General features: G+C 46.1%; 7 protein-coding genes across 7 annotated transcripts; 4 read left to right on the top strand and 3 right to left on the bottom strand.

Moving 5' to 3' along the window:
- Positions 1–746: 746 nt before the first annotated feature.
- DFJ58DRAFT_688294 (UbiA prenyltransferase family) lies at positions 747–1,942 on the top strand (the record flags this gene model as incomplete). Its single annotated transcript, XM_041383344.1, has 4 exons — positions 747–1,004; positions 1,058–1,442; positions 1,495–1,820; positions 1,880–1,942. The coding sequence occupies exons 1-4, from the start codon at positions 870–872 to the stop codon at positions 1,940–1,942; spliced, it is 909 nt and encodes a 302-aa protein (XP_041239763.1). The 5' UTR covers positions 747–869.
- A 194-nt stretch (positions 1,943–2,136) lies between these two features.
- On the bottom strand, positions 2,137–4,524 carry DFJ58DRAFT_806871 (cytochrome P450). The gene is made up of 11 exons (XM_041391203.1): positions 4,247–4,524; positions 4,061–4,193; positions 3,826–4,014; positions 3,730–3,773; positions 3,573–3,677; positions 3,404–3,519; positions 3,238–3,351; positions 2,947–3,113; positions 2,559–2,690; positions 2,349–2,492; positions 2,137–2,288 (listed from the first exon to the last, which is right to left on the bottom strand). Exons 1-11 carry the CDS (start codon positions 4,437–4,439, stop codon positions 2,213–2,215), a joined length of 1,413 nt encoding a protein of 470 aa, XP_041239762.1. The 5' UTR covers positions 4,440–4,524; the 3' UTR covers positions 2,137–2,212.
- A 338-nt stretch (positions 4,525–4,862) lies between these two features.
- On the top strand, positions 4,863–6,375 carry DFJ58DRAFT_748230 (S-adenosyl-L-methionine-dependent methyltransferase). Its single transcript, XM_041387577.1, has 10 exons — positions 4,863–4,991; positions 5,039–5,100; positions 5,162–5,197; positions 5,253–5,308; positions 5,355–5,413; positions 5,464–5,519; positions 5,573–5,634; positions 5,683–5,734; positions 5,785–6,048; positions 6,098–6,375. The coding sequence occupies exons 1-10, from the start codon at positions 4,918–4,920 to the stop codon at positions 6,313–6,315; spliced, it is 939 nt and encodes a 312-aa protein (XP_041239761.1). The 5' UTR covers positions 4,863–4,917; the 3' UTR covers positions 6,316–6,375.
- Positions 6,376–10,598: 4,223 nt separating this feature from the next.
- On the bottom strand, positions 10,599–11,769 carry DFJ58DRAFT_666083 (uncharacterized protein; the record flags this gene model as incomplete). The annotated part of the gene is made up of 3 exons (XM_041382540.1): positions 10,599–11,170; positions 11,222–11,584; positions 11,637–11,769. 3 exons carry the CDS (start codon positions 11,767–11,769, stop codon positions 10,599–10,601), a joined length of 1,068 nt encoding a protein of 355 aa, XP_041239760.1.
- A 1,019-nt stretch (positions 11,770–12,788) lies between these two features.
- DFJ58DRAFT_59135 (cytochrome P450) lies at positions 12,789–14,670 on the top strand. The gene is made up of 9 exons (XM_041380824.1): positions 12,789–13,077; positions 13,130–13,266; positions 13,326–13,441; positions 13,505–13,619; positions 13,678–13,691; positions 13,748–14,016; positions 14,066–14,179; positions 14,232–14,375; positions 14,428–14,670. The coding sequence occupies exons 1-9, from the start codon at positions 12,878–12,880 to the stop codon at positions 14,495–14,497; spliced, it is 1,179 nt and encodes a 392-aa protein (XP_041239759.1). The 5' UTR covers positions 12,789–12,877; the 3' UTR covers positions 14,498–14,670.
- On the bottom strand, positions 14,538–15,426 carry DFJ58DRAFT_855432 (transmembrane protein 6/97; the record flags this gene model as incomplete). Its single annotated transcript, XM_041393898.1, has 4 exons — positions 14,538–14,960; positions 15,020–15,069; positions 15,120–15,316; positions 15,364–15,426. 4 exons carry the CDS (start codon positions 15,424–15,426, stop codon positions 14,683–14,685), a joined length of 588 nt encoding a protein of 195 aa, XP_041239758.1. The 3' UTR covers positions 14,538–14,682.
- A 45-nt stretch (positions 15,427–15,471) lies between these two features.
- On the top strand, positions 15,472–17,632 carry DFJ58DRAFT_806843 (WD40-repeat-containing domain protein). The gene is made up of 8 exons (XM_041391202.1): positions 15,472–15,646; positions 15,694–15,861; positions 15,911–15,994; positions 16,047–16,283; positions 16,337–16,753; positions 16,801–17,017; positions 17,076–17,133; positions 17,184–17,632. The coding sequence occupies exons 1-8, from the start codon at positions 15,495–15,497 to the stop codon at positions 17,501–17,503; spliced, it is 1,653 nt and encodes a 550-aa protein (XP_041239757.1). The 5' UTR covers positions 15,472–15,494; the 3' UTR covers positions 17,504–17,632.
- The last annotated feature ends 1,104 nt before the right edge of the window (positions 17,633–18,736 follow it).

The following is an 18,736-nucleotide window of genomic DNA, read 5'->3' as shown; positions in this document are numbered from 1 at the left end:
ACCGTTCAAACTGCTCTCATCAAACATGTTGTTATTTTGCTCTGTCCTTACTTGGTTGGTACTACTTGGTCCATCAGTTCGTCAAGCCGCAGCGCTGCAGCTGTGAACCTCATTAAGCCTTGGTCCTCTCTGGCCCCCTGCCGCTGTGCTCGGGATTCTGATAAAGAGCTTCCGAGTCAGATGATAGTCCGATCATGAGCATCAGTGAACTGAGAGAATTTTGAGAAAGATATAGTATCACCTGCAGCTGATCCGTAATGTTCAATTTCTAAATTGTCATTAATTGTCGTTTGCAAGTCGTAAGGCAGCCAAACTCCGTGACGCTAAGTTAGTAAGCGTCGCTAAACCTGTCCTAAACGGGACTTGTACCTAAACCTTACGGCACGCAGTGCCAACACTTGCAGTCTTAAAACACCTACACAACAAGGTTTAGTTAAGGGTTAGGCGGCCTGCTGAGGGCCAGGAAAGACGAGGTTGGCGCTACGCGCCGTAAGGTTTACAGGTTTAGCGACGCTTAGCGTGAGTTTGGCTGCCTTACGACTTGCAAACCAAACGACAAGAATTGAGCCTATCCCTAGTACCTAATTGATGCGCAAAGCTCTGCAAACCGATAACTCATGGATCGTTCGACTCAAAATCGAGATAGACTCAATGAGGCAAAGCTCAATGGTTCATATTAGCGAACCATGGGCGCCACGTCGGGGCCAATGTCCATCTGAATCAAATTACTAGTACCGGAGAGAACGATCTCATCATTCCCTGCTGTTCAGATCTTGCAACTAGATACCACCCCGCGGAAGTTGAGGCACTAACTTGATCACCTAACAATGACCGTTACCTGATGGAAAGGTTTCTGTCTCGCTTTTATAATGCTGAGCGGCGAGAAAATATGTAGGAAAAGCATGTCCTTCGCAGCGACTACTACATTGCGCATTACGCTACGCCACCTCAAGACTGTTTGGCTTTTCACCAGATCCGACTACAAGACAATACTCTTCCCGGTGGTATTCATTCCAGAAATAACTATTAGTCCGTGACGCTGAATTCCCCGTTGTAGACCATATTCGCACTTGTTTTATCTCCTCGTCGTAACCCGCTAGCCCTATCTCGTGCTCTGTGCTGGGTCTGGTTCCATCTCCTACAAGCCAACGTCTCTAACCAAACGTACTCCGCGCATGAAGATGTGGTGAATAAACCATGGCGTCCTGTGCCGTCTGGGCGCATTAGCGTCAGGGGTTGTCGTGCATTGCGCTGGCGACTGATGGTATTCTGCTTGGGTCTTTCATCTCTTTCCAGCGTCAACGTGCTGATATCTAGTGCGTTGTTAACTGTGGTCGAGATCGTGCATGACGATTTTGGTCTCAGTCACCATCCTGTTTTTAAGAATTTGTGCAATGTAGGGGGCTACGCGACTTTTGAGATCGGTGCTACGTTGGTCCTATGTAGGAAGCTCTCCCTGAGGATCATACTAAGCTAACCAGATCGATAATTTAGCGGGGGAATCCTACCTTGACGGAACGAGCATAACAGCACTTACTTGTAGCGCGCTTGTCATATTCATGACAATTCATGTGCAGGATTTCGCAGACGCAAATGGTGACCGCATGTCAGGACGACGAACTCTGCCGATTGTGGCGCCCGAAGGATCCCGTATATATGTGCTCTGCGTGCTCCCGCTGCTTTCTCTTGGTCTCGCCTCCATTTGGAGTCTGGGACCTCTATGCAGCGTTTTGTTTGTGTCTATAGGCTTTGGGGTTGGACTTCGGTGCTTTCTTTTCCGCGACGAAATTCGTGACCAGTCAACGTACCTGCTGTATAATGTTCGTATTCTCGAGTAATGTTTCTTGTCTATGAACTAAAGGTTTTTCATTCCCTGTAGATGTGGCTCTTGGGTGCTCATCTCTTGCCAGCTAATGCACGATTTCGTGTATTGGCGTGGTAGTACTGTAGTGGTCTTCTGCGAAGAGACCTAGCAATATTAATTATGGTACAACATGTAATACTGTTGTTTTATTTTTTATTTTTTATTATTGTTAACTAGAGAGGCTCGGAGATGTTGTGGTATGAATTACCTTATTTGTACTGTGCCGGGATGTGTTCCTTTCTTATATCACACAACGAAACCCGTAGCGGGAGTTGGCACGAACCTAAGGTTGTAATCGTACAGTACGTCCACTTCTATGTGCGCAGCCAGGTATCCAGGCACGTAAATTCATTTTTTCGGATCTAACAGCAACCTTGCAGTATGGGAACGGGGTGTGAAAATACATTGAAAGGGGGTTGGGTGGCTGATATGTTATGAAAGAATGTCATCGGATGACTCCCTCTCGCGTAAGGAATTCACATACCTAATGAGCGCTGATATGTATGTCAAGTCCGGGCGGATCGGTTCACCCCTCTCATCCAGTGGGATGGTGAGGTCAAAGAGGTACAGGATCATTGCAATCATTATCCAGAGCGACGACTCTGCCAAATGCCTTCCTGGACAAATTCTGGCGGCAGAATTGCAATGGATTCAGTTTCATAAACAACATTGCTCCCAGAAACACAGGGCTGACCTACGACCAAACCCGAAGGCAATTTCACGTGGATCAAGGATATCATCACACAACGTCTCATCATCGCGCAAGAACCGCTTTGGAGAGAACTCAGTGTGATTAGGGTATGTTGCCTCATCGTGTAACATCTGCCTACTGAGGATGAGACACAAATACATGACACGGTATCTGACACTCACCAACTATTTGCGATAAATGTAGTTCCAGCAGGGAACACCATATTTTCATATATGTCTTCTTGAATCAGGCGGTGGGGAGCAGCTGCAGGATGATAAGCGGGAAGACGACCAAGCGAGAAACAAATCACTGCTTACCCAGCGGTGCAACTGGATTCCACCTGCCAGACTTTGATTACAGCGAGTGCGAATAGGGACATGATTGCATTTACCTTAGTGTCTCTCGCAAAATAGCATCGACGTATGGAAATTTAGGTCGATCTTCCAGACTTGGTAGCCGCTGACCACAAAGGACGGCATCGAGAACATGTTGTGCTTCCTTCTGAATATCGGGGTTTAGCATGAGAGCAAGGATTGCAGTATCGATAGTGCTGATGATCTACAAGCAAAACATTGGGATGTCAATCTATACTTTTGTGTCAAAACACTTGCCGTATCAGCCCCCGCTGTTTTAACGGGTAAGTCAGAGTATCTGGCAATGCCTGAATGATTGGCTTACCAACGTAAACACCTGCTAATGCACCTCGAATGGTTTCCTCATGCGCCGTGATGCCCGCAGAGGTGTATGAGTCAATGAGACGATGCGCCATCGATGAATGTAGGCCTCTGCCACAAAGCTGCAAAATACATATCACGGGCTTACGAAAGGCGGAGAAACTCGAAACATACAACTTCGTCTTTCACAGCAGTGTATGGTCGTTCAACTAATTGCTCCGCCAAGTTTCGCATATGCCGCATTTGTCGCGCAAATTTGCCTCCGAAAATGTTCATCGGAAAATGCCGCACTGAAAATTGGCATTATTCGACCACAATATTTGTGCAAGTATGAAGATCCTACACCATGGAAATATATCAACAGGATGCGCCCCAACGTTCGTTAAAACTTCTAGAGATGCGTTAGCGTCTCGCGCCAACTTGACCCATTCGTCATCATTGTCTACAACTGCTTGACGTCATGAGACTAGTAAAAACGAAGAGCTGCGCTGCGTAGATACCTTCGTGACCATAAGTGATCATTAGGATATTTGCACCAGCAAACCTGCGAGCATATCGTCAGTTTGCATTTATACTTGGCGCATCGATAAAATCACAGTCTTGTGTGGTCCTGAAATTTTTCTGGCGAACATAATAGCCTTGAAGCCAGCTTCGCTGCTTGCACATAGATGACATGATGGAATTCTTGAATGCACTTCGGGTTCAGTTGCTGCGCGAACATCTTGCGCTGCAATTTCCATTCCTCGCCATATTGCATCGTTGTGAGCATCCAATTCCATCCACCCCTGCAGTATGTAAGTGTATAATTCCTGAAAAATAGATCAAGGATACCATTCTTGTATCAACGAGAATCCGGGGCGGTCAAGGTATATAGATCCTCGCTTATTGAGGAGATCGAATGCAGTCCGAATGGAGTTGATGACAACGATGGGCTGCCCTAGCACGACAAGGCCAATGAGGTCACCTAAACGGATGTCTTGTTGAGGAGGAGCTAGGAGTTGTATACAAGAAGCTCACCATATTGACCTCTCCACTTCGCATAAGTTACCCATTGCTGGCTCGTAGGGAGATCTGTGAGGTTTCCAAACAATGGAAGTCGACGCGGGCCAGGAGGGAACCGGACAAATATTTGATTACGGCGATATAGGTTGTAGGCCGCAAATAATGCAGTAAGGATGGACACGACAAAGAGTTGGAGGTTTCCAGCCATCGCGCACGGGAGTTTTCAGTCCCTGGAGTGGTTTGCGTAGGCAGTGACCTAGTAAAGATTCAGCGGATGTTAACAGATAGCGGCGCCACCTGTGACTTGGATAAGAGGATTTTCTGATTTGAAACGAGCGGATTCAGCTTGCCATTCTGGGGTACTAAGTTTAGACTTCACTGTAAGTTGGCAGGTTGCGCCGATTCCCAATTGAGAATGTTCGCCCAAAATGGGTGATTCAATTGTTCGTTACACAGCAAAGTTGTTTTCCCGATCAGATCAATCAATCGATCATGATGCGCGAGGTCCGGTGATAGATCGATCATGGTATATCGATATGAAATGTACGGTATATATCTTGCACGCCGGGGACACAGCGCGACGTTGTGCACTAATAAATGATCTTTCTCAGGCTGCTGCATATACTTAGTTGTGATCGGGTTTCATACTATCGTAAACCTTTACTACCACCAAGTTTTTCGCAAGAATGAACGCCAACAACAATCTACCTGCTCCAAAAACTCAGCGAGTCTTTCAAGAAAATACAAATTATAGTCTACCGTAGGAATTGATTCTCCATAACACCCTCCTTATCTGATTGCTTTCAGAACGGATGCAGACGAACATGAAAGGCTTCGACTACAACATAACGCCTTGAAGATTTTTATGGGTGAGACGAAAACAGCGGCGTCTTCCATCATTTCTTTTTCCTTATGTATCATGCACTCTAGATGGGAAGAATTATGTTATACCTACCGAAGATGAAGGTATACCTTTCTATGCTTCAATGAGGTAGCTCCCAATCTCACAGGAATTTCATAGGTAATTTCCAGCACGTCCTGGACTTGTGTTCTGGCAGTGGCCAGTGGGTCATAGATGTAAGCCTTCTGCGCTCTCACAAAAATGCTGAATGTTGTATCCCAGGTCGCAGAATCACTTCCTAATGCTGAGGTGCATGGTGTCGATTTGGCTTTGCCACAAATGTATGTTTTAGCCACCGATCAGTACTTTAGCTATGCTTATGGGGCTTTAGATTCGGGAACTCGGAAATTCCATCGAACGCACAGTTTCACAGAGTCGATTTACTTAGTACGTGCCAAAGGAAGCTTTTTGCGTCTGGTTTTGGAAATGGTATCTGACAGATCAACCTCTCCCATTTGCCGATCGTTATTTCGACATCGTTCAAATGCGCATCGTACCAAGTGTATGTTCTCAAACACTGAGATTGATGATTGTTGCCGACGCATCGCAGATCCCGAACAGAATCGACCTTCTCAAGGAGATCGGTCGAGTACTGCGGCCGGGTAATATCTACCTTATACACATATTCATTAAGATACTTACTTCATTCCAGGAGGATATGTAACGTTCCTCGAACCAGGGCCCTCTTTCTCGGGGACCAAAGGCACTCGCACTGCCGCGTTAATACAAGTGGACCATTTCATCATACGATCTCCTCATACGCCATCTCCGGGCACTGGGGACAATGACAGGATTTGGTCCCTCGCTCCAAATATAGCATCTATGCTTCGAGAGGCTGTAGGCGGTCGGGGAAATGCACTATTCTATGATGTGTCGTCTTCAGAATTTCTCGTTCCCATAGGCGGCTGGCCTGATGGTGAGTAGATATAACGTTATTTGTGCTTGCTTAACCTGCGTGGTTGTAGAGGAAAAACTGAAATCAGTAGGGTTGATGATGGCAGAAGTGCAGATGGGCCTGATTGACGCATTCCGTCCGATGTTCATCAAGCTCCAGTTGCTCACTCATGATGAGTTTTCCTCTCTTCGGGCGCGCGTCATAGCAGAAATTGAAGATCCAACTTTAAAGTTGCAAATACCTTTCGTCGCTGCATGGGGCCGTAAAGTTATTGAAAATTCTGGCTAGCTAGCTTGAGGCTATGTATTTCTATTTGTATATAGTGTTGTCAGGCGTCAGTCAGTGTTGACCGAAAATCTTCAACTTGTTTAGTTTGTCTTGACTACCCATCTCGTTAGAGACGGAGAAAGCCAGTGTGGCAGCACATTTGTGCTTAGCCAGGCCTCCAGATTCTATAAAGTGTTGCAGGAGATATTGCCCCTGGCTTCAGCTTGTCCTGTCGGCATATTCTGTGCAGTGTGACACAGTGTCTTCGTTGCGTGTAGTATTGGATCACTTCCATACTGTATAGAATTGAGAATTGATACTACCATCTCTGCCAGCATCAGCAAACTACAACTTTCCTCACAGAAAGCACAGGATTTGCGTTCCCACGACAGTCAGCCACAGATTTCACAGTTCCGCCAATAGTCAGCACATAGTGCCGCAAGGTATACATTTACTACAGTTACTCACAGTTCTACACGGCTCACAGGACTTGCATTTGAAAGTCGACCTAGTCCGGCGAGTAGCTAGCCCGTAGTTAGCCCGTAGTAGTGCTATACTACTTCAAGTATATATAACAATACTACCATTGAAACTTGAACTCGATATTTTATTTCGGACTGACTTCGGACAACGCAAAATTTAATTAAAACAACATAAGCATGAGACATTGTATGAACCGGAAAGGACAACATAGTACTAATACTAGTAGTACACGAGACGAATATCATAATAACATAAACTTGAACTTGAACTTGAAACGACTCTTCACCACGACAAATAGATCAATCGAGCTGGATAGTGAGAATGCGGCCATCTGGGTCTATTGTAGCAGATGATACATTTCCTGCACTTGATGAGGACAATTGTTTTCTCTCACCGATCGTGAACTTACCGGCGCGTTGATGATCACCTTCACGTTGTTTTGGAGATAAAGGAGGACAACGAGTCCAGCTATGCTTTTTGAAGGCGAGTCTCATGCACCCCGAGCCTATGTCTGCATCGTCTAGCGTCTTCTCCACAATGCCTACTCGAAATTTGAGCAAGCTCGCCAACAATTCACTTTCCCATTGTAAACACTCTGCGAGTGCCTTCTGTCACGGAACAGATGCATCAATATCTCTAGTTGGATACAAAGAGTTTGTCGCACCAGTAGTTACAGATGTGTGAAACATCAAGGCGGTTGTTGGCCAGGTACAGACACGAGGCAAAACCTTTATCATTGACCGGTGATTAGGACCTGGTGGCAACGAAGAGATTGGAGTCGGTTCAGATACATCGGATAGTGATTAGTGTCATGTATATGTAATCTCATTACGAACCAGATCCTAACAGCAATGATACTCGAGACGATTGTAATGATCTGAGTTAGGTTTTCATTTAGTGTCGGCGGCGGCACAGGGCTGCGGACGCTGGAAAGGACACTTTGGATTGCGTAATCGATGGACTTGGTCTGCGTTTCGAGGTAGGGCTGGGAGTGGTACTTGTCAGTCGATAAAACAGATAGGTGTGCTGGTAGAGCTGTCCTTGAGCTCGGACCAAGCGTCCTCGTAACAATGAAGTTGACTGAGAGAGGTCACAGTGCAGTCAGCACAAAGCGAACACTAAGCAGCTCAAATCTATTAATGAGGTGAGGAAGGATCTCGTACTGAAAATGTAATCCTACTACCCTAGCCTCGTCTGATTGCAGCATGACTAAAGCCCAGTTCAGGAAGTCTGCTGCTCCGATGCAGCGCGACACACGTCAGCATCCACGGCAAGGGTTCTTGGAAAGTCCTTCATGATATTGTGACGAGACGATACTGGAGCTGTCATGGACATGTAAGCGTCCAGAAGGTGCATGGAAGTCGCATGAGCCTCCAGCTCAGTGGCATGTGAATGTTGGCTAGCATGGCGAACCCAGCATAAACTTGCTCACAGGCAAGATAGCGAGCCTCCGGAGACAACATTTGCTGTTGCCTTGAGATGATGCATTGCAGAATCCACACTGTCAGTATCTTCGCCCGCTCCGGTGCCATCAAGCCCTGAATGATGGAATGATAGATAGACCTTAGCTAGCAAGTTATGGACTACTAATTGATGAGGATCATGTTGCGTCAACAGAGTCAATGCACAGCGTAAGTTCTCTCGTGACTCGTCGAGGTCTTCTCTATTGCCTCGATGGTCAAAGCTGATGGAGAGTCGAATTGCAAGGTCATTTAATGACGACGACCGATCTACGTGACCGACCGGACATAAAGCCAGCGCTTCCCTGAAAAGTGCGATGCTCCGATCCAAGTCTTCGTTGCTGCCTCAACGGTCAAAGCGAGTGGAGAGTTGATTCGCAAGGTTATTTAATGAGGACGACTGATCTGTGTGACCGACTGGGCGCAAAGCCAGCGCTTCCCTGTGAAGTGCGAAGGCCAGATCCAAGCCTTCGTCATTGCCTCGGTGGCGAAAGCGAGAGGAGAGTTGAACCGCGAGGTGCAAGGATTGGCCAAGGAGGTACAATAATCTAGATAGAAATGAGCAAAAAAAAATGGTTGGGGTAGGTGGAGGTGGTGGGTGGTGGAAGGGGAAGTGGTGCTCCACTACTCAGTCTCAGGGCAAGGACGGGCCATACCGGACTTCATAGGGAGGGGAGTTTGAGCAAACCAAAAAGGACACTCACCGAAAGGAAACACCTTCATATCCGGTGGAGCAGTCAGAAATCAAAGAAATAAGAAGTTTAATGTCCAACCGGAGTTCGGGGCCATCAGCCTCTGGAAGGGATTAAACTGGATCAAGAGAAAGAGGAAATGATCCAGGACTGGACACTGAGGACAGTGAAGAACATGATCACGTGACCTCAACCTATCCCAAAGTCACTCTATTAGTAGTAGAATTTAACTAGGTATACATTAAATAAATTTGAAGAAACGATAAGACTGAAACCAAACACCGGACGTTGGAAATCCATGTGGCATCTCAGACCATACACTTGTGCACAACTGAACACCGGATAAATTCCTCGGAGCAACTTCACCCTGATTGAAGTGGTTACTGCAACACAATCAAAATCCGTCTCTTGGACTGTACCAGTGTAGGTTCAAAACCTGCCAATGATTTTTTTTTCCATCCGAACACGCCTTGAAGATTCACTGATGGACAGTTCCTTGAAGGTTCATATCAACTTTGCCTTGGCCAAAGTGGTTCTATCATAGAATCGAAATCTGTCTCCTGGATTGTACCAGTGCAGGTTCAAAACCTGACGAGGTTTTTTTTCTCTCAGAACACACCTTGAAATTCACTGATGGACATTTCCTTGGAGGTTCATTTCAGCTTCGCCTGGCCAAAGTGGTTACTACAACAGAATCGAAATATGTTTGTGTTGGCCTTGCGCAAGCTCGAAACCTTCCCACGACAAGGTTTTTCTCTATCGGAACACGCTGTGACATTTACTCATGGATGGATTCCTTGGAGGCTATCTTAATTGGTCTTAAAAGCTTAACCAAGTGGTTACCACAACAGAATCAAAATCTGTTTCTCTTGCAGTCGGTTCGAAACCTGCTAACAACATTTTTGCAGTGTATAGATCCTCAGAGCTCCGTCTTGACTAGGCACAGCCATTGCACCGAAACCTCCTTTTTATGTGATAGTCTGTCCATGAAATAGAATTCACCTTCACGCTTCGTGCGGATCGTCTCAGAAACCCAACCTAGATTCTCGACGGACTAACCAAAAACTGTTGGAATTCACCACCAAATGGAACATTGATGGAGCTGGAGGCCAGAAGAATGCATGCAAGCTAAAGACAGTGAGTCTGACGGTCAGGCAGATGATGTAACCTCCCCAGCCTCGCTGAAGTCTCATCGATGAACACTCCTTCGGTCGTTAGCTCTTCCAAAGCGACCGAGGATGATTCGAAAGCTAAAGGTGGGAGAATTGAAAGTGGCAGACCGAGCCATATCATTCTGATGTGTATAGTTTGCATGCGCTCCTGTTTTGTGTTGATGCGGGGCGGAACATGATTTCAATTGCCGCAGCAAGACCCGGGCAACTGAATGGAGATATCAATAGAGAGATCAACGCGAAACTCGTTCATGCGAAGCAGGCTTAGATACGACTGATGACTCGAAGGTACACGAAGTCCTTTCACCTATCACGGACGCGTGACATTGACTAAGGGAGCGCGGCTGTCCAGCTTTCCATATGCAAACGTGTTGCGTGACGTGCATTTGAATCAAGGAGTAAACTTTTTAATGCAACACACTGAACTACACATTGCGACAGATCACGTAGAAGTTCAAGAACAATTGAATATGTGGAGTTAAGTGGAGCCACTATTTCTAAAGATTGATGGTAGCAATGTAGTGATCAAGGGCTACTTCTGGTTCGTCCCAAAAAACGAAGTGGTTTCCTCCAGTCTGGAAATTGAACTCAACATCTCGTGCCTTTTCGGCATCAAGCCCGTAAATTGGCTTTGGGTCAGCCAAACACTTCCTTAGTTCATGTAACGCCCACACTAAAACACCAGGACTCGCTCCACCACACATGTATCTGACACGTAGGTTGGGGAGGAATTTCTCCGCCAAGGCCGTGTTGAATATCGCACGTCTTGCCATGGTATTGAATACGTCTGGTTGAATATAGAGAAGGAGTGTGTCTGAAGCACCGAAAGTCTTGGCAGACGTGAGCTCTGCGAGCTCCTCTGAAGACAGCTCGTGCATGGAGTGAGTTTTGTTCGAGAATTCGTTGAACTCGAGGTCATCAATGTTTCCTGAAGTGACGTTCTTGTGCGGGAAGTATGCCGTCGCCCATTCGTAGAAAAGATTGAATCTCTTCTCGACATCGGGTTCGAACCAGAGGTCTATATTGTAGATTGGGGGATTGGGTATACCAATGTTGACCGCACCCACATCTGCGGCACCGTTCAATATCCCGGATATGATGGCAGATGGAGTGCGCCTACCGTGAGAAACCATAGTATGGAGATACTTTCCAAGGTCAGAAAGAATACTAGATGGCAAGGCATCGAGATAGGCCACAAGTGCATGAGTGTGCAGAGACCCTAAAGACCATCCCATGAGCGCAATTCCACCACTGGCACCTTGCGCTGGGGGAATACGTTGCTCGCGGGCAAACGTAACAAGGAAAGTAGCAATTTCGACCGCTTGACTGCGAAGGAAATTCTCCTGTCCCTCCACCGTACCGGAGGCGAGACTAGCCAAGTCTGCATCACGAAAGCTAGTGGTGGGATTATAATCACGCCTGTATAGGCTGACTATGCGGAGACGGCGCGCAGTAGCTAGAGGGAAAAGCTTCCTGAAAACACCTGCATAAGGAATAAGTCAGCAGGGCTTTATGGAGTACTAATGTAATCGCACCTCCGTTGAAACCCATGCCATGGACGAAGACCAAGGTTGTATATATATTTCCAGGGACTTCGCCACTATCAAAGTAAGAGTAGGACACGTCATCACTGGTGATCAGACTTTCGAACTGAGTTGAAGTGGGCATCTTCGAGTGGGGTGTGCACACTCACTGAACAGACTCGAATCCCTCTTTATGAAGGAAAGATAGCTTGAACGTATTTGCACGGTCATGCACACAGTGGCTGGCATCAACATCAATCACGGCGATCAGATCCAAGTTCTTTGAGCCAGTAACGTTGACATGTCATGAAACGTTTACTACATGGCGAACTAGTTTGACTTCCTTATAGAGTTTATCGAGAAGGAAGAATCAACCAGAGTCCTGGCAGATGAGGAAATGATGCACCTCACTGGCAAGATCTATCATACGGTACGACTACGTACGGTGACCCTAGTAACATGGAACTTTGCGCAGATGTTTCAGAACAGCGATCAATCGATCAGCGCTGCGCCAAGCCTGAATATTACATAAATAGCTATCTCACGGTCTCGTCATTAGTCCCCGGTCATCGAATCACTGATTCTACTAGAGGCAGTTGGGATATATATCATTACATCATGCATTTGTAGGTAAGATCATACTACACACAGATATGGACCGGGTATAACTGATTCTCACACCTACTACAGGAATTGAACGCCTCAATGATTTATATAAGTTCAATGCGCCAGGTCCACGCCCTTACACTACGCTTTTAGTTGAGAGTCCTTCCCCTCAAAATTTCGACTAGACGTTGTGCAGACATGGAAGCTCCAACAATGGGTCTGAGTGACCAATGGGCAATTCCATTGAGCATAACTAGCGTAATCATAGTGACTTCAATTTTGGTTCGAAGAGCCTCCCAGAAACCATTGCCACCAGGTCAGTTGATATGATCACGGCGGTGCCACCAGTGTTGCCAACTTGTGACTAACGTAGTGCTGTCGCGCAGGCCCGCGCTCGTTCTTTGGAGGAGGCATTTCTCGTGCACTCCAAGCAGAGCCTTGGAAAGTATACTCGCAATGGTCTCACAAATGGGGTGCGTTCAACGTAAATGACTTGTAAGCAGATTGTAACTAACAATTCAATGAAGGCGCCGTCATATACCTTCGAGTGTTCGGCCCGCGATATCGTTGTGCTCAATGGTGCTCGTGTGGCTGAGGATTTGTTAGAAAAGCGATCCAAGATTTATGCTGATCGCCCCACTTGGCCGATGGCCGACTTGATTGGCCGTCAGAATAATGTCGGATTTACATACTATGGTAACAAACTTCGGGCATCAAGGAAACTACTCCACGCATCACTGGGCACTGGCGCAAGAAACGAGTGGAATCCCATGTTAGTAGAAGAGTGTAAACATGTGATGAAGCTCTTGGTCGATCATCCAGAGCATTGGATGAGCCACGTCAAGTCGTAAGGTGTCGACCAATTCCGTAACTCTGATTTCACTGAGTGAAGTACGCAGACACGTTGCCTCTCTTGTGCTTCGCTTCACCTACGGTCGCAAATTATCCGAAGATTATGTTCGCATGGCAGAAGAAATCAACTTCGACACTGGGATGGCACTTCAGCCTGGATGGATAGTAGATTCTTTGCCGTTCTGTTCGTCTATTAACATCAGTCATACTGTATTGTACTGTATTAACCTTACTTCGCAACAGTGAAATACCTCCCAACTTGGTTACCAGGCATGCACTTCAAGAGATGGGCATTGACTGCGAGATCGAGGTTCGAAAGATGCACGCAAGAGCCTTATACTGCAACCCGTTTAGCTGTCGTGCGTAGTATTACGACTATCACACGCGCCTATACTAAAAATCCCTATAAACGCACTGGTCAGCTCAATGGCACTGCTCCGCCATCATTTGTTGCCCGCCATTTAACCTCGATGGTTAATTGTTTGTCGCCCTTTGAAGAGCAGGTCCTCATGCACACCGCCGGAAGCGTATATGGAGGTAAGATGCTCGCATCACCCCTTCGTCATATTCACTATTTTTCTTTGCTTTGGATCAGCTGCAACCGACACTGTAAGTAGTTTGCTGGGTTACTCACACTTTGCTGACGCAGAGACTGTGTATAACAGACATCTGCTTTTCTCATGTCGTTCATTCTTCTTATGGTCGTGTTTCAGGACATTCAGGAAAAGGCTCATGCTGAACTTGTCAACTTGGTCGGACACCATAGGCTTCCCACCGTAGATGATCAGGCTTCGCTTCCTTACATCGAGGCGCTCATCAAAGAAATACATAGATTTAATCCCGTCATTAATCTTGTTCCACATAGCCCGATGGAAGAAGATGAATACGAGGGCTATCGTATTCCTCGTAAGTCTTGGATCATGTGCAACGTCTGGTGAGTCTTTTTTCGTTTTATTAGCAGATGCAGCCCACATGTGAGATAGGTCTATGACCCATGACCCCGAGATATACCAAGACGCCGAAGTCTTTAATCCCGATCGGCACCTTTCTGGGACGGTCAAAGATCCGAGGCAATTTACCTTTGGTTTCGGAAGACGGTCATTTCACTCCCTTTTTGCTTGAATTAGCTTGCAGACGTGGTTTATTTAGGTCCTGCCCTGGTGTTCACTTTGCCAACGCCGAAACTTTCATGTTCATTACCCATGCCCTCCTCTTATTTAAGATCAGTCCTGCGACAAACGTAAATGAAGCAGAGACTCATCCGCCATTGTCATATACGTCAACCTTTACATCGTGCGCCATCACATATTTCCATCCTGTGGTATGCTGATAACTTATGCAACAGCCAGCCGACACCTTTTGACTGCCTGTTCGAGTTGCGGGATCCCATCCTGAAGGAATTCCTTTGTGTTTGAGTGGGTCAATAAATTGACGAGTTGCGGTGCCACAAGTTGTATTCTAGATTACCACCTCTTACACCCGTGATTTCCATATTACAATCTGTTGATTGAAGCAGTAAAAAAACTGGACGAGAATATAGTTATCCGTAGCTGACAATTTAAAGGTTCGAAAGGAAACATTGAACTGCATTATGATAATATTATGACAACTTCTTGTCATCAGCGGCGTCCATCGCCGTCATGACCAGTTTGGACAGGCGAGAAGCCATGTCGATCGTCATTATGAAGGGTATGATGAAGAACGGAATGTAGCTCGATAACAGTAGGAAGCGTTGAGAAGTTGTCACAGAAACTACTTTGTCAGTTATGGTCTGCGCACTGGTTGTGGGCGTTGTCATCAAGACAGACAGGCACGGTAAAGTTGTGGTGGTGGTGGATGCGGCGTATATGAGGAGAAGCACGTAGATGGATCGCGAATCTGATTGCTGATTAGCCACACATTCACGTTTGAGCAGATACAATTCAGGGATGTCTCACCTCGCCAAAGGCCTCTTGCTCCGAGTACGAAGACAGGAAGTTGAAAGAGGCTGCGTATATAGATGCGGTTTAGGATGCGAAACAATATTTAGTCAGACACTCATACGCTTCAACTGCAAGGAAGGTCTTGAACCAAACAAAAGGCTGGCTATCTCCCAACATGCCCAAGACGTTCCCAATCAACGGGTCGTTCGACATTTGGACATATAATTGTGGGAGAGCGCGTATGAAATACGGTGTTAACGACGGAGGGTACAGGGCTTGCAGATCAATGAGCAGAGTTGCGGGTATATGAACCTATTTCCGTCAAGTATGTAGGATGTATAACAGCTGATTTGACGTACCAGGAAAAAGGCGAAGTAGACCAGGTCCAAGGGACGAGAAGTGATTGGACTCGCCGTACGCATGATTCGCAACGATGATGTCTTCAAAATTAGTTGCAGTCTTAGGTGGTTTAAGAAATTGTTCAAGTTGCATGTCGGGCCGTCGGTACTCGGATGCTCCTACACCAGATAATCTTCGAGGTTCAACATTTGACATGTCTCGATACCCTTACACCCGTTTATTTTGGCAGTCAAAGCAATCCATCGTCATCGCAGGACCTCACATACAAGTCCTTGACACTGAGTAGCAGGTTTTTTATTGTTTACATTCCGACACTTACTCCTTTTCAGCACGGGTGATGTCCTACATTCAACCGCGAAATGTGAGGAAGATCGAATCACATCGGGACCCATCCGTTGTGCCGCGTTGAGTGATTGCGGAAAGTTCCTCGCAACTTCAGGAGATGATAAGAAGCTCAAGACCTGGCAAGTTGATGACCTAAAACTCCTCAGTTCAAGGTATGTATTTCTATCGCTCTAGCCTTTCGCTGTCCTGAAGGCAGCGCAGAGTGCTGCCGAAGAAGCCAACATATATTAATTTTGCGGATAACAAAGACATACTCGTTGCAGACAAGTTCGGTGACATATTCCGGTAGGAATGTTCGATACCAAACAATATCCCACAGTAACTTTTCGTTCCCTAGTTATCAGCTGCATCCAAGCTCAAACGAATCATCAAGTGGGTATACGCGTGACGCTCTTTCATCTCATGAAAATCCCTCTGGCGGAGAACTCATCCTTGGTCACGCTTCCCTCCTGACTACATTTTTGATGACCGCCGACAGGCAGTACATCGTGACTGCCGATAGGGACGAACATATTAGAGTCAGCTGGTACCCCCAGGGATACACGATCGAGAGCTACTGCCTCGGTCATCAAAAGTGCGAAGTCTTGTTCTATTTGAGCTCGGAAACCCTAATACCACACGATTCAGATATGTTTCTGCAATTCATATTCCTTCGTTTTCTCCAGGGACGCTCATCTCTGGTGGTGGAGATTCCGTGTTAAAACTATGGGATTGGATGAACGGGAAACTACTACGTGACATCGATGTCTTTTCTGCCGTTCAACCCTTCATCGCGGTAAGGGCGCCTAAAAAGACAAGGGAATGGAAGGATGAAGACGATGATATAGAGCCAACTGAAGGAAAAGGAGGACGAAGAAAGAATAAAGGGAGACGCAAAAAGAAACGAAGTGCTGACGACGGCGACGTAGACGAAAGCCAAGATTCTGCAGTGCCTGAGAGACGACCTGGAGAAGCGTCGACAGAGGATAGCGAGGTTGTGTTTGTGGTGCACAGGGTGGCATCTATCCCCTCGCTAGCGCCAAGAATCGTGTTCAGTGTGGTCGGGTAGGTGTTATATGTCGCATATTGCGCCAGCTAATGATATCGGACAGGGCTACTGCTATCTTCTGGTTTTCAATGGACGACAACTGCGAGACTTGTATACGGCACGAACCATTCTATAAACCTATCATTGACTTCACCCTGGAAGACGATGGGTCTGTTTGGGTTTTACTTGATACTGATCGATCTTCACAAGGAGGCCGGAGCCGCAAGGGCGAAGGCGGTGACTCGAATTTGGTTGAAGTACGACGATGGACACCAGACAATGTTACCTACTTTCTCTCTTACCAAACCAATCGGCTACTCACAGTGTTATTATTAACAGTTCACGGCAAGCCATCCTCCGCCATTAGCTTTGGCGCTCAACTCTTGTACTCTGCCCGGTAAATCTGTATCATTTCTACTTCAGACTCAATTATGACCAGAATCCTAGCCACTCAAGCTGATCTCAAAGTTCTGGACTTGTACTCTGATCTCTTGGCGCTTCCCAAGCATTTCGAAGCTGAGGCTGAGGACAGGACCCAGGACTTGCCTGAGATGGGTATCGATGATGCGGCAACCCCAGATGGTGGATCAAATGACGGGGGCATTACCAAGAGAGAATTAGGGAGGTTAAAGCATAAGCAAGCCCTGCAGCGTTTGCAGGAGGTAGGTCGGGGAGCAAGTCTGGATTTCGAGTTATTGCCAACGGACAGCAAGAGAGTGAAGAGTGGAGGAGGAGACACCCTTGCACTAGGCATAGATGGAACATAAACTTGAACTCTGCTATGAGTTCGTATTTCCACCCTATAAGCAACCCATTCGAAAAGCACAACAGCAAACTTAGTGTACAAATATCTTGGTAAACACGAAAATTTGTCTAATCAAGAATGATTTAACCTTGCCATACGAGACTTAAGATACACAACGGGGTTAGTGATATTTAAGATAGTTTTAATGTTGTCCAGAATGTAAAGAACATTTTTAAAATTTAAGCTAACATAAATATGGGTACATAACTTCAAATTTCGCCAGTATTTGTGCGAAATTCAAAATATTAAGCTTTGGCGATCATTTTTGCACTGACCATACATCACCAACAATAAAAAATATAGTCGGAATTTAAGTGTCTGCTTGAATTTAAAGTTTTATTATGACATTTAGTTTGGGACAATGACTTGAAGTTTGGTCCATGACTACTGTGTTAAGTTGTGTCAAACAATTGGATGCTGCCAAAAACTTCAAGTTCACGGCAGCAACAAAATGTGATGACAAAACTTCAAGTTTTGTCTTCAGATTAAATATATCACCCAATCATTGCCTGCCCTTCACCCACTCACCAACCTGCAAAAATGCAAGAGATTAAATAAATAAATTTATATAGACTGAAATCTACAAGTCGAGTTAGGAGGAAACATCAATAGTGGTGTGTGGTAGGTAGTTTCAGTCGCAAGATAAGGATAAAATCACTGCATGACAGTCAGAAACCCTCCATCACGCAAAGTGACTGATGACCCATGAAACCTTGGCATTTTCAAGGCGATTTTCGAGGTCTGTCAAGTACAATTTTGCCAGAAAATCAGGATAAATTGGGAAGGGATCAACAGTATAGGGGTGAGTGGGAGATGTCGCTGTACAGCAAATAATAACTCTCCTGTCAGCATAGCATAGATATATTTGATACTGGCAGGAACAGGGGTTAATGACCAATCTCCATGAGGATAGAAGAAAATTTGGCTGTTCCCCAAGTGTGTAGACACCCTACTGTAGATAACACCATCGAACTTGAGTATGGCGCATAATACTGCTGTTCGTTGTCTGATGAGGGTATATAGGTCTTCAGGCACTGCACTACTCATTGCACAGTCGGCAACCTGCATGACATCATTCATAGGATCTTTGGCAAGCTTGTGGACAGAATTCATAGCACTTTTGGGGTTAAAGGCTCGATCAAACAGGACCCCACACTCTTGAATAGCAGGTGGACAGTCTGTTCTAGTGAGCCAA

This window comes from Suillus subalutaceus (assembly GCF_016647625.1).
Source record: "Suillus subalutaceus strain FC151 chromosome Unknown DFJ58scaffold_119, whole genome shotgun sequence".
NCBI lineage: Eukaryota > Fungi > Basidiomycota > Agaricomycetes > Boletales > Suillaceae > Suillus > Suillus subalutaceus.
The sequence above is the reverse complement of the archived record's forward strand: the minus strand, read 5'-3'. Positions and strand labels throughout refer to the sequence as shown.